The sequence below is a fragment of the Punctularia strigosozonata genome (genome assembly GCF_000264995.1).
Source record: "Punctularia strigosozonata HHB-11173 SS5 unplaced genomic scaffold PUNSTscaffold_6, whole genome shotgun sequence".
NCBI lineage: Eukaryota > Fungi > Basidiomycota > Agaricomycetes > Corticiales > Punctulariaceae > Punctularia > Punctularia strigosozonata.
In genome coordinates, this window is record NW_006767438.1 from 1,927,587 (window position 1) to 1,940,152 (window position 12,566).

General features: G+C 52.6%; 3 protein-coding genes across 3 annotated transcripts; 1 reads left to right on the forward strand and 2 right to left on the reverse strand.

Annotated features, from left to right (window-relative positions):
- Positions 1-1,217: 1,217 nt before the first annotated feature.
- On the reverse strand, positions 1,218-3,380 carry PUNSTDRAFT_143791 (DUF1613-domain-containing protein; the record flags this gene model as incomplete). Its single annotated transcript, XM_007383949.1, has 5 exons — positions 1,218-1,613; positions 1,677-2,302; positions 2,358-2,494; positions 2,554-3,192; positions 3,255-3,380. 5 exons carry the CDS (start codon positions 3,378-3,380, stop codon positions 1,492-1,494), a joined length of 1,650 nt encoding a protein of 549 aa, XP_007384011.1. The 3' UTR covers positions 1,218-1,491.
- Positions 3,381-7,676: 4,296 nt separating this feature from the next.
- Positions 7,677-9,272, forward strand: PUNSTDRAFT_44685 (uncharacterized protein; the record flags this gene model as incomplete). The annotated part of the gene is made up of 9 exons (XM_007383950.1): positions 7,677-7,785; positions 7,881-8,055; positions 8,099-8,208; positions 8,269-8,314; positions 8,364-8,568; positions 8,622-8,724; positions 8,777-8,951; positions 9,002-9,113; positions 9,165-9,272. 9 exons carry the CDS (start codon positions 7,677-7,679, stop codon positions 9,270-9,272), a joined length of 1,143 nt encoding a protein of 380 aa, XP_007384012.1.
- Positions 9,273-10,098: 826 nt separating this feature from the next.
- On the reverse strand, positions 10,099-12,201 carry PUNSTDRAFT_44686 (uncharacterized protein; the record flags this gene model as incomplete). Its single annotated transcript, XM_007383951.1, has 5 exons — positions 10,099-10,131; positions 10,158-10,308; positions 10,530-11,419; positions 11,523-11,655; positions 11,867-12,201. 5 exons carry the CDS (start codon positions 12,199-12,201, stop codon positions 10,099-10,101), a joined length of 1,542 nt encoding a protein of 513 aa, XP_007384013.1.
- Positions 12,202-12,566: the final 365 nt, after the last annotated feature.

The window sequence follows — 12,566 nt, forward strand, 5'->3', positions numbered from 1 at the left end:
CGCACGGAATTGCGCGAAGGACAGGTGTAGAGCACGGAGATTAGGACAGAGGCGCGTCAGTCTGCTGAAAGCGGCCACTTCGTCACGCCGTAGGAACAGCTGCGACCAATACAGACGCGAGGGACGGAGGGATCCGATGGAGCACAGGTGCGATAGGACGTCGAAGATCGGCGCGAGACCCGGACGATGGTTCTTATGTTCCATATGAATGTCGCTGATGTCGAGGACGGGAGCGTTGCGGGGATAAACAAAGTCGGCCTCGTGCCAGTCATTCGGAGTTGACACGTCCATGCCAATGCGGATTCGACGAAGTTGTGGTAGAGACGTGAGGGTGTGAAGAAGGGAGATGGGCGACAGCTGACCGTCCTCGAAGGCAAGACTTTCTAACCGAGGACAAGAAGAGGACAGATATCGGGCCAGGAGGGAAGGATCCTGTCCCCCGTATGTATATCCTGAGCCATTCGAATCCGTGAGTCGTACCGCGACTTCCTTGACGCGAGGGAAGTAGATAATAGATGGCTCCGCCTGTCTCGCGGCCAGACTGGCCAACATCCAGACTTTGGTGACATATTGCAAGATGTAGGGCGACGAGTCGACGATGTCGCTGAGCAATTTCCGACGCTCGTCGGAGAGTAAAGACACTTCACGAAAGAGGTGGTGTTGGCATGAGCTACGCCAGGCCCGACAGGTCAACGAGCAGGCACGAAGTGCGTCCCTATCGTGATGTAGGGCTTCAGATATGTGGTCCCATAGCTCTTGAAGCAGCGATTTTGAGGAGGTCATAGCGGGAAGGAAGTCGTGCAGGGCGCTTTGTGGCTGATAATATCACCAGATCGTGTTGAAATCGCGCCGCTCGGCATATCCGGTGCTACGCCAACGACATCTCGGCAGCTCTGAGCTGGGACCTGGACGCAGTTCACCTTGCACTGAGAGCACGAATACCGGCCAAGTGGGGGGCAAACGTCCACTCCTCATGCAGCTCTCGTTCCGGATCACACCATGGCTTGTGTTTTGCGGACCTGACTTTCTCTAGCACTCTGAATATACTTGTGGACCTCGAGGCGCGCATATACTCGCGAGGACGGACAAACAGCGGATGACGATTCTCATAAAGATAGCTTGTCTTCCGCGCTTCACCCGGACGACCTTCAACTAGCCTTGACCTGTATCTGTGCGCGCTCGGAGACCGACCCCATTAGAAGTGAAAAAAAAAAAACCCCTTCGGATCGCCTGAAACCGTAATGAACTCCAGTTCCTCATCGTAAAGCCAAGAAAGAGTAATTGCGATTTTGGGTGGTTCGATAGATCCAAGAACCACGGGTTACCTGGCGGTCGCATTGTAAGTACCTGAAAGGAAACATCATGCCTCATGGACATCACAAAATCACGGATGGTGTCCAACGCAGACGACAGACACTCATTCGTGTTATGGGAACATCGCATAGCCGCTTCGGCGTCGTCTGTCCTGGTACAACCAGCGCTGCATCGATATCAATGATCGCCAGCTTTGCCTTCGGGCGTCCTCGTCTTGAATGCGCCGCGGCGACGGACGTCCAGCACGATTGCCTCCGCCCTCCGATACGCGTCCTCCTCGTCCCCTTCCCTCTGTCGGCCTGGATCGAGGGACCCCGTGAGCAAGGTACGAACAAAAGTACCAGCGCGATAGACGAGCTTACCGACAATCGACCAGTTCCGCGTGCTCGGGATGCGCAGCATCTCGCACTCGACGTGCCACCCGCACCGTCTGCTGAGGCGCGCGAGCCAGGTGCGGTACGCCGCGTACGCCGAGTTTTCAGAGCCGATGCCGAGGTTCAGCCTGGCCAGAAAGTCGGATTCGTCGGCCTCGAGAGATGCGGCTGGTTCGGAGTCGTCCGAGGCGTGCTCTGACGAGGAGGGCTCCGGGAACGGCGCGGCTGCGTTACGCTGGAAGCGCTCGTCGAACGACCACGGGCAGCATGGGATGGAGAGGTACCCTGACGCATGGTGCAGCGTGGCGAGGACGGGGACCCAGGGCGTGAGCTCGTCAGCGTGATTCCCGATGATGAAGGTGCCAGGTCGCAAATACGGATCTTCGTCCACGTTTTCAGGATTGTCTTTGGAGATCGTCGAGGAGGATAGGCTTGGGTGAGGTGACGAGGAAGTCGGTGAGGGGGGCAACTTCGTAGGGTCCAGAGCGTGAACGCGGAGCGCGGCTTGAGTGGAGGCCGGGTAGTGCGCCCAGGACTGTCGTGCACGAACGTCGATGCCATAGCCGGCATATCCTTCGGATGTCAAGATGTGCACGAGGAGGCCGTTTCCGCACCTGTGGGGGGGCGACGTGAGCAGAGGTAAGCAAGGAGGTGGATGCTGGCGCGTACCCGAGATCAACGAATCCACCAGGCGGTCGTCCCCAGCTCCGCCATGGGGTATCGCCGGTCGCGACTGGAAGATCCTCCGGGGATGGAGGAAACATCTCCTTCCAGAGCAGCATCAGGAACGTCGCGATTCCGATGTCCTACGTGAAGATAGTAGTCAGAGACTGCGAGGCAGAGATAGGGTGAAAGGTGGGCGTACAAGCTCGCGCCGACTTACTTCGAACACGTGCTTGCGCGGGTCCGTCTTCTCCTGCCAGGTCCCGACGAGGTGCTTATGTCGCTCGCGCATTACGAGGTACAGATCCTGGTACGTCTCGCGCTGGAGGACATTGTCGTGCGCTACCCGCTTCTGGTAGTTGGTAAGCGCGCCCCAGCCATAGCGGTGGACGGTCTCGAGAAGGGCGAGCGCAGTACGGTATAGGCGCGAGGATGGGTCGGTTGGCGTATCTGGGAGCGGCAGTACGTCGATGCGAAGGGTGTTCTCTGAGCTTGTAGGGGAGGTGACGTAGCGGAAGGCAAGGTGATGGACAGCGGGATGGTAGTAGGGTAACTCTTCGCCTGGCTTGACGAGAGGGGTGAGGACGAGGGTATGGGGAATCGGGTCTTCGGCATTCACGGATGCAAACAGGGTGCAAATCTGTTCAAGTCCGGAATCTCGCCCAGGTCGGCGAGGCAGTAGGCGGCGATGAACTTGGCGTGTTGGTCGCGATCCTTCGAAGATGGGCGCCGCGCCCGCGAAGGCTGCGCTTTCCGTCGAGTCTGAGATCGTTTCTGATCGAAGGATCAGTGTTGAGTTGTATTCCGGATGATGAATCAGCTGGAGAGCTGCTGGTTCGAACTACTATAGATCAGATGAGACGGGAGTAAACATAGACATGAACGCGATAAAACTGAATGCACCAGATGAGGCGGAAAACTTGCGTTGCACCGTATTAGCGAGACCCAACCACACGGGAGGGACGCCTCCTGTTCAGCCTGGCCGCCGGTAAGCGTAGGATTGAATTTGGGACGCAACGCTGAGTTCATGGTGCGAGTTCGGGCAGAGCAAGCCAGTCCGTGTTAGGTAATCACGATCCTTGCCATGATGGGCTCTCGAGTCTCTGCTGATCGTTTGCGAGAATTTGGGCCTCTTACTCGCAGTATCAATTGCATCAAACTGGGAATACGCGGCGCGCGCTCATTTTGCGTCTCCAGTGCACGTTAGTGATGTGATGAGACCGAACTTGGCATGTATAGCACCTGAGGAAGGGTACACTGGCATGTTCATGTCTCTCTGCGGACGCATCGCAAAGCAATGGACTGAGTTTGATCCTGACCACATGGGCGGTGGTAAAGCGTGAACTCGGAAGTACTATGCCATGCCTGACCTTTTTCAACTCACGAAAATTGTGGATCTGTCAGTGTGCGTAGGGGTAGCAAGTTATTCGTTATACACAGGGACCTACCCACGCAAGCATCATGCATCGTAAGCTCGCCTATACAACTACGTGCGTCGTATCTCTGATTTATCTGCAGCTGGAGCTGTTATCACCTCCGGCAGGAACGCCAATCTGGTCAAGGATCAGCCTTCGTGTGGGTGAGCATGCTGTGGACGCCACCGTTGTTGTGACGTCGCCTTTGGCCACGCAATTCCTGAATATGACCTCTTGTGCGCGGGCTCATTCATTCATTTTCACAGAACAAAAATACTCGCTCCACCCAGCGCTGATGCTACGCAAGTGCTATCATGGACACATGCCTGTTCAAGCCCTCACCTATCACCCTGATAGTCTCCTTGTCCCCGGCAGGTCCCCGCACTACTCCCGTCATCGACACTTCGATTCTGTCCTGCGATGAATGCGACCCAAGCTAATGAACTCTTTACGGCTGATTTCAGTTCCCTCACACCTCTCTTGGTCACCGAGACATTTGCGTTCGGTGAGCCGGTTATCCACACGCGTTGCATTTTGCCGACACGTCCAATCCAGGCGTTACTAGCACGTCGGCTTTGTTAGCGGGTTATTGGGTGCTGTAATCAATGTCAGTTTGAGGGCAGTTATGTACGCTGACACCGTATTCCTGACAGGTTCCTTCAACCTCTCCATGCCATTCAAAAATCGCGGTTATTACTTGTGGCCGGACTTTACGGCCTCCTCGTCCTGCATTGGGCACTCTACTTTCGTAGTTACACACGCATTTTTGAAACACTGCGAGTTCATTATTTCCCTCAGAGTATCCCCATATTCATTGTTGCATCAGGGCCGCGAAGACGGCCGACATACCAACCACGGATTTCGCCTTGGTTGCTGGGTACTTCCAGGCCTCTTTCGGTGTAATAACTTTCCCCTTCATTACCGAAACTGTGCTCTTTGGTGGGTAGCATTTAACCCGCGACGTTGACACGGGTATAACAATCTCCCATATAGGCACTTCGGCAACACTTTTCGGATTGCTAGGCTTCTTGTCTCGTCGGTAAGCTGCGTATGATTCACCACGAGGTTCCTTCCCAACTGACAGTGGATAGGTACTCGAACACGAGATACGGAACCCCAAGCAATCGTGTTATGTGGATCACAATATTTATCATGTTTTTAGCATGCGTGATACACTGGTCCACCAATCTGTGGACATGCATTTCATTCCTTCAGCATTATGGCAGTGAAACGGATTTGGTACCGAACTGGTACGTATCCGCAGAGATCATCATGATCACCATCAATGTAAGTGCCCATATAGACCCCTTGTGCTCGGACTCACCTTCATGATATGCTCAGGTTACACTGAGTGATGCTGTAGTCCTATGGCGGATGTGGATCATCTGGGACAGGAAACCAAGAATGCTGGTGTTATCAACCGTTTTGCTCTCTCTGACGCTAGGTATGTTATGGGCATCTATGTAATTTCAACTTCCTATGATTTCTGTCACTCAGGGACATCCATTGCGAACATTGCACTCCTTTCCCGTTCATCTGTTCCTACCAGAGTGGATGACGAACAGCTGCTTCCTACTTTTGACTACAACACTCTTGGGTTGATAGCCAGCTTCTCCTCTACCGCATCAAACTTTATTGCTACAGGCTTCATCGCATACAAGGGATGGTCCGTGGTCTTTGTTCTCATGATCTCATGATACGTTGATTGACAATGCTCTGATTTCCAATTGCCAGGAAACATCGTAAAACCATCTCAGCCGTTCTCAGCTCCGGATCACGCCGGTCTCTGGTGGAGAAAACGATGAGCATCCTGATGGAGTCGGGCGCTATATATTGCTGTTTTTGGGCACGCATTCCGGCATACGGGATCAACTCTCTTTTTTTCTGATATCGCCTTCTCAAGGTTGTGTGGGCTGTCAGCGGAACAATAAACCGTTTCGTCCCGGAGAATGTACGGCGGACACAAGAGCTCGTAAGTCACCTGGATGCATCAATGGTGCAAATTATGGTGAGAACTTCGTTTTCTCCCTTCGAGCATGGCACCAAGTAAACCAATGCCGTTGAAACAGGCCATCTATCCCATGTTGATCCTGATACTCGTCGCATTGGAGCGTACGCATAGCGACCAGGGATTTATCGGCAGCGCACCCGCAAACACGGCCGATACCCCGGTCCGCGTCGTTCATGTGGCGGTAGACGTGGCGGGGGGTCGTGGGTTTGACCGCGACAGTGTAGGTCTAGAGTATGAAAAGGATTCAGAACTCGGAAAATGACGGTCATTCCTAGTGTACATGTAGGAAGCTGTGCACCGTTTATAGCTTTAACAGTATCTGCAATGCGCTTTTATATACTATCTATGTAGTACTGAAAGGAATGAAGTCGAGAAAATGCGCCTGTGGAGGAACTTCAGGTGTATATTACCGACCGGCCGTGTGGCTAGCACGTGCAACTGCAGATTCCCAGAATCATCTATCTCCATTCATATCACTCCCTCGTGCACAGACTCTGAAGGGCGGGAAAACATGGGTATTCAATGGGCCATATAAGGTGCGTCTTTGTAAATTAAGAATACAACATTGAGCATAGTCATCGTCTTGAGATTATGAGCGACTAGAGTGTAATATTGTTACTCCAATTAAAATATTATGTGTCGCCGATGGCTGAGGACAATTGCACGCATTTGATACGATCATTCAATCTTCAAGATCCACCGCACATGTGACGAGGCAGTATGATGTGGAGCGCTTCGGTGCGCCTCTTCCGTCGTTGAGATCGATATGGCCCCTTACGCAATCTCTCCACTGAGGATTCTTGATCTTGTCGCCTTGAAGCGCACACATTGTGATCGCGGCTTCATGCTTAGCACACAAGACAGGGTCGCTCGAAGACGAACGGATTTGAACAACGTCAGTCAAATCGCTAGAGATCACGCAGAGAAGTGTGGAATAAGAATGGGTGCAGTCAATTCAGAATACACCGAGTCAAACACGACTAGCACGTGCTCGAGGAGAAATATAAATGATGGGTTGAATGTGCGACGATGCAAACGACGCGACGCGGTCAGATGGATAATATAGCTTCAGACTATGGATATGATCGGATTCATAGCCCCCGGACAACACAGTGTCGGAACCATCGGCATAGTATGCAGCATTCCCACAGTATACTCTACACTGAAGGTATATCGTTTACGGCATCCCGTCAGGTATGAACAGCATAACCAAGGAGGGGAAATGTGGCTCATGAATGTAGCTGTGCAGTATCTGAGCATGCATCCTGGGTATTCAAGAGCGTGTCCAAGACAATCTATGATATTCAGTCGGGTTCCATCAAGCATGGAAAATGATCGTAGCCACGCGCCGGTGTTCCCGAGCCACTCCGTCTATCACCCTACATCCCGGATTTCACATCTTCCTGAGCGAGCTGTCTCCGGCGATACTGCCATGCGCGAACACACTGCCTCGTATACTCCACGACCCTTGGAGCATTGATAGCAGCAATGAGTCATCGCGAAGAAAGGACAAACAGGCTTGCCCCATCGGCACACCACGAGCACATGCTTGCACAACACCATCTTGTATTGCCACTTGTACTCCTCGATGATGGGCTTGTGCTACTAGGGCATGACGAGGCATAGGTTCTCTCTCCAATTATGGACATCAAACTTACCGGTATGTTGCATGAACCTTCTCCATTTCCACTTTTGCCGATGCACTGTGCTTCTCAGTAAGGCAGTGACACCGCATTTCCGCTTCTGTTTGATTGAGCTGGAAAGTTCACTAGGGTTAGCTAGCGATATATCCAATATCATGTATGGTTCGCTTACTGCCATCGCTTGGGATATATGAGGCACAGCAGCGGAAGACTGGCGAGCTTTGCCCTTCTCGCCTACAAGCTGCAATCCACTACTATGTCATTCACGAACGGCGGGATACACGCTGTATCTCGAGATGAATCTGTCTATAAGTCTGCCTATGACTATCTTGTACCTCTGTTGATTGTTGAGACATTCGCCTTTGGTAAGTAGTGAGGTGTACACTGCTTTCTATCTCATGCTTTGTGGTTAGGCATTTGCACTGTTTCCCTTCTAATCTTGGCATACTCCGTAACGTAGGAATCTGGATCATTACCTTACGTCTGACGTTTGGCTTAATATATAATTCTAGGTTCTTCAAGCAGCGGCGTTCCAGTCCCATATTGCAACTATCAGGCGCTATCGGATTCTATATGACATTCGCGCTTCACTGGGGTCTTTCTCTCCAGGGGTTCCGCAAGATATTTCATGGGATGTAAGCACGGAAAAGCCAAAAGTTATCACGCATTCTGATCCAGCACCAGAGCCGTTACGGAGTCATCAGATGTAGTCACGGATGCATCAATTCTGTTCGATGCGATGCTTCCTACTTACTTCCTTCCGTTCATCACAGAAACAGCACTCTTTGGTGAGCGTTTGATACAATGAAATATGTACTATGTGAGATAACCAAGCCCAATATTAATAGGTGTTTCAACGACATTGTTCGCATTCATGTGGTATCTGATCGTCCGGTATGTAGTAATCCAATTCAATACTGCATATAGCTGAATATCCTTACAGTCGATCTGGCTCGCCATTCGGGATATCTATCGTACACGGTAGTGCATGCGTCATGTACCTCGTGTCCGTTGCACACTGGGCCGTTGATCTCGCAGCATGCGTCATGATGTATCACTGGACAAAGTCTGGTGAGCCTACGCTGAGTACTCCGGGACGCTATATGAGGTGGTATAGAGATGGAGATCTCATACTCATTACATTCAATGTCTGTCTCAATATATATATCTGGAACACATACATAATTGACATCCATATTAGATCGTACTCAGCGATGCCATTGTGCTCTGGAGAATGTGGTTGATTTGGGGAAAGGGAGCTAGGGTCCTGATACTAGCAACTCTATGCCTGTCGTTGACCGCCGGTGAGCACATTTTTCAGCATAGGCTCATAGATAGGATTCACATAATTGAAAGGCCCCTCAATATCCAATGCCGCTACCCTACTACACTCCAATGAAGATGAAGATAGCGAGCTTCATAATTCTGCTGTTCTACCCACCTTCGGCTCAACCAGCGCAGGAATGATCACCTCTATTTCATCCACGGCATCTAACTTCACCGCAACGAGCGCTATTGCCTACAAGGCGTGGTACGCGCACCCTTAGGTCTGGCCGCAGGGATAACAAATCTTGATTGCAGGCAACATCGCAAACTGCTTGCCGATAGCCTTCGCTGTAATTCTCGAAAAACGATGGCGGAAAGAATCATGGTCATCATGGTGGAGTCTGGAGCGGTATATTTTGGCCTTTGGGTGGGTTCATACCCGTCCTCGGAACGTTTTCCGACTCCAATGCCCCAACAGATTCTATGGATAGTCACCGGCATTCATGGCGTAGCAGCATTCGACAAGAACTGGTCAGCTGTCGACCACATGAATACCGCGATGGCACAAGTGACTGTGACATCCTGACATCACTAGATCATAAGCATGCGCTACGCGACGCTGTACACCGATTATGGACATTTAACGTATTCCAGTGTATACAGGTTAGGGAATGATTACTTACATTTAGGGGCTTCACCTAGTAGTGTGCTTGACCCCGCTGATTAGTAGGCCTGAAATATGACCATGCTTGGCTTTCATCAATCAACACTTGATTTTGGTGTACGCTATTTTCAGCATGCTTGACTTCAAGCATCAGTGTGCATTACTAAGCGTGTGGTTACTCAGAGCATATGCTGATTAAACTGGCTGATTATTTCTTATCGTGCGTCACTCTTGAGTTATCAATTAGCATGCGTCAGTGAATGTTACTTATTAGTATGTACATGAATTCGCGAGTTTGAACAGTCCTTGTTGGTCTGGTGGATATCTTCTTACCGTGGGTTCCCATTGGCTTAGTGGTTAGCGTGCATTACAGTGAGTTATTCTCTTGGTCTAGTGATACCTTCTTACTGTGGTTTACCGTTGGGTTATCCGCAATGCATTACAGTAGCCTATCTAACGGGTCTAATGATCATTCTAATCGTGTAACCATTCATGTACCACAACTGTTATCGCGGACCATTCTTGCGCAGGAGCGGGATCGAACCCGAGGCGTGTGCAAAACCCAAGTGATCACATCAAGACGCGTTACCGCTCCACCATCGGAGCTAACTATGTCGCCACTCACGGCATTTTATAAACGCGTGTTCCTCCCAGCTGACGTCACTGCTTAATCAGACGCTCACATGACTCAAGGCCGCCAGCCAATCAGAATGACTTTTTGTCTTGTCTCGTGGGAAACATCCTTGCTTTAGTATAGAAGATTCGTCCGCCAGATAGTACGCTGACAATCTTGTGCAGTCCATTTACCCACTTGTGATTATCATCCTCGTTGCCCTTGAGCGCACGTATTGCGACCGCCCATTCCCGGTAATCATGTCCGGCACCCCTCCCACGACGACGACAGTTTCCACCTCCCGTGGTCATCACATCAATATAGACATCGCCGTCGAACGGGAAACTGAAGGCGGCGATGGAATGTCACAAGTGGCGTCTGATCCCAGCACCTCTGATTTGACAAGCAATGAAGCGGAGAAGATGGGGCGTTGATGGCTTATGGAATGGTTGCGACAATCACTACGTGGCTAACTTCCAGCTTTCACGATCGTAACAAAAGTAGCAGTATTCAGATCGAATTCCAAATACACGAGAGACCACTCAATGCAAGTTCGCCTTCCTTACTGTCTCAACAGCACCCTGATCGGATCCGGAACATCCGGCCTCTTCTCCCACTCAGTCATCCACCCCTTGCTCGCGCCCTTCTCATTGCCAATGTTCGGCTTCCCAAACACCGCCGTGACGTACCACACGTCGCCCTCGGTCGGCTCCACTGTGTCCAGTAAAGTCGGTAAGACAGCTCTCGCCCACATCAGGCTCGAGTTAGCGTCGGTCCGGATGACTTTTCCTTCCCTCTGCTTTCTGTTCCCCAGCTCGACGATCGCAGACGCACCCGCCCGCGAGTGCGCCCGCGCCTCGGGACCCTCTTGCCAGAATCCAAAACCACCTTCGACCGACTTGTCCACGGGATCGAGGTGTCGTCCGTCCGGGCGCTGGCCATAGATCGCCCAAGCGCCTTCGGCCGTCCATATCTTCCGCCCCGCCCGAACGCGATGTACACGCACGTGCCACAGCGGCGCGGCGGGCGTCGGCGGCACGAGCCACGTCTCGACCTCCACGTCCGCCCAGGGATACCACATCGACCTCAACCAGCCGCCGTCGTTCTCAAACCTGAACTCCTCCGTCTTCCGCCTCGCGCGCCACGTCTCGCCGTCGTCGTCGGAGAGAAGCAACGCGCTATCTCCAGCATGTTCCTCAAGCGTGCCGTCACCAACAGGGACGCTGTACGCGAACGCGGCGCTGTACGCAAACTTGCCGTACTTGGCCGCGCTCTGCTTGACTGGATAGCTGCATCGCTGCCCGCTCGAGAGCACGTACGTGTGCCCGCCGAGGTTGGTCGCGATATGGAGCGGCTTGTAGAGCGGTTTAACCGTCTCCCTCAACGCCGAGGGGAATGGCTCCTCCACGGATGACCAGAAAGGGTGAGTCTCCGGCAGCGCGAGCGAGACGAAGCTCTTGCAGCACCGGTGAGCGACCCGGGCGAGTTGTAGTTCTCGGTTAGGTTAAAGTTCGGGTAGGCATAACCGAGGGTAAGGGTGCTATCCGGATTGTAAGCACCAGGTTGCGCGGCTCAGTAACGGAGATCTCGAAGTTGAATCCCTCTGACGACGCCTCAGGTGAGGGGTGCGGGAAGTTCCACATCTGCGAAGGATAGAGCGCCCCTTCCTGACCGCCTTCCTCGATCCCCTCGCTTCACACGCATCGCCGGGAGGCTCACGCATCCACCTCGGCCATACATGAGCGCATTTTGACGACACCGTTGCACAGCTCAAAAGGTTCGCTCGACCTCTCTGAGGCCTCGAGTCGTTGATCGCAGGCGAAAAGACTGGTCTCGCGATGGCCCAGAGGGCGTTGTACAGTACGCGACGCGTCCGTATCACATTTTGCATTGCTGATCGTACTTATTATTCATCCGCGTTCGCGATCCAGTTCGCGCAACTCGTCCATCCGAGGCTATCCCAGACCGAGGGTCCCGAGCGATGCGAAGCATTCCGCCAACGTGCGCGTCAGTTCGTGCTCGATTTCGTCCACTATTTCGACGACGAAGGTACGCCCGTTTTGGTTTTTCTATTCCTCCAGACGATGCTTCCGCCCTCAGGTCGTGCAGTCGCCTTTGGCCGCTCGCTCGTATACCGCTTCGAGATGTCATCATTTTGGCCGCAACATCGGAACGAATTCGTAGCGGGTTCGCTGCGTATGGCGTGGTATGCTGGAAGGTCTTGACGAAGGAGGACATGGGAGGATGGGCAAGCACAGGGCAGTAGCGAGCATGGGTCGGCTGGCATATCCGGGAGTGGAACCGCTCTCATACGAAGGGCATTTTCTGAGTACTTAGGAGATGTGATGTAGCGGAAGGCGATGTGGTGGACGGCGGGGTGGTAGTAGGGCAACTCTTCGCCGGGCTTGACGAGAGGGGTGAGTACAAGGGTGTGAGGTACAGCGTCTTCGTGTACTCGGATGCAAAAAGGGTGCAAAGCTGCTCAAATCCGGAATCTCGCCCAGGTCGGCGAGGCAGTAGGCGGCGATGCGTGTTGGTCGCGATCCTTCGAAGATGGGCGCCGCGCCCGCGAAGGCCGCAGTCTCCGTCGAGTCTGAAATAGT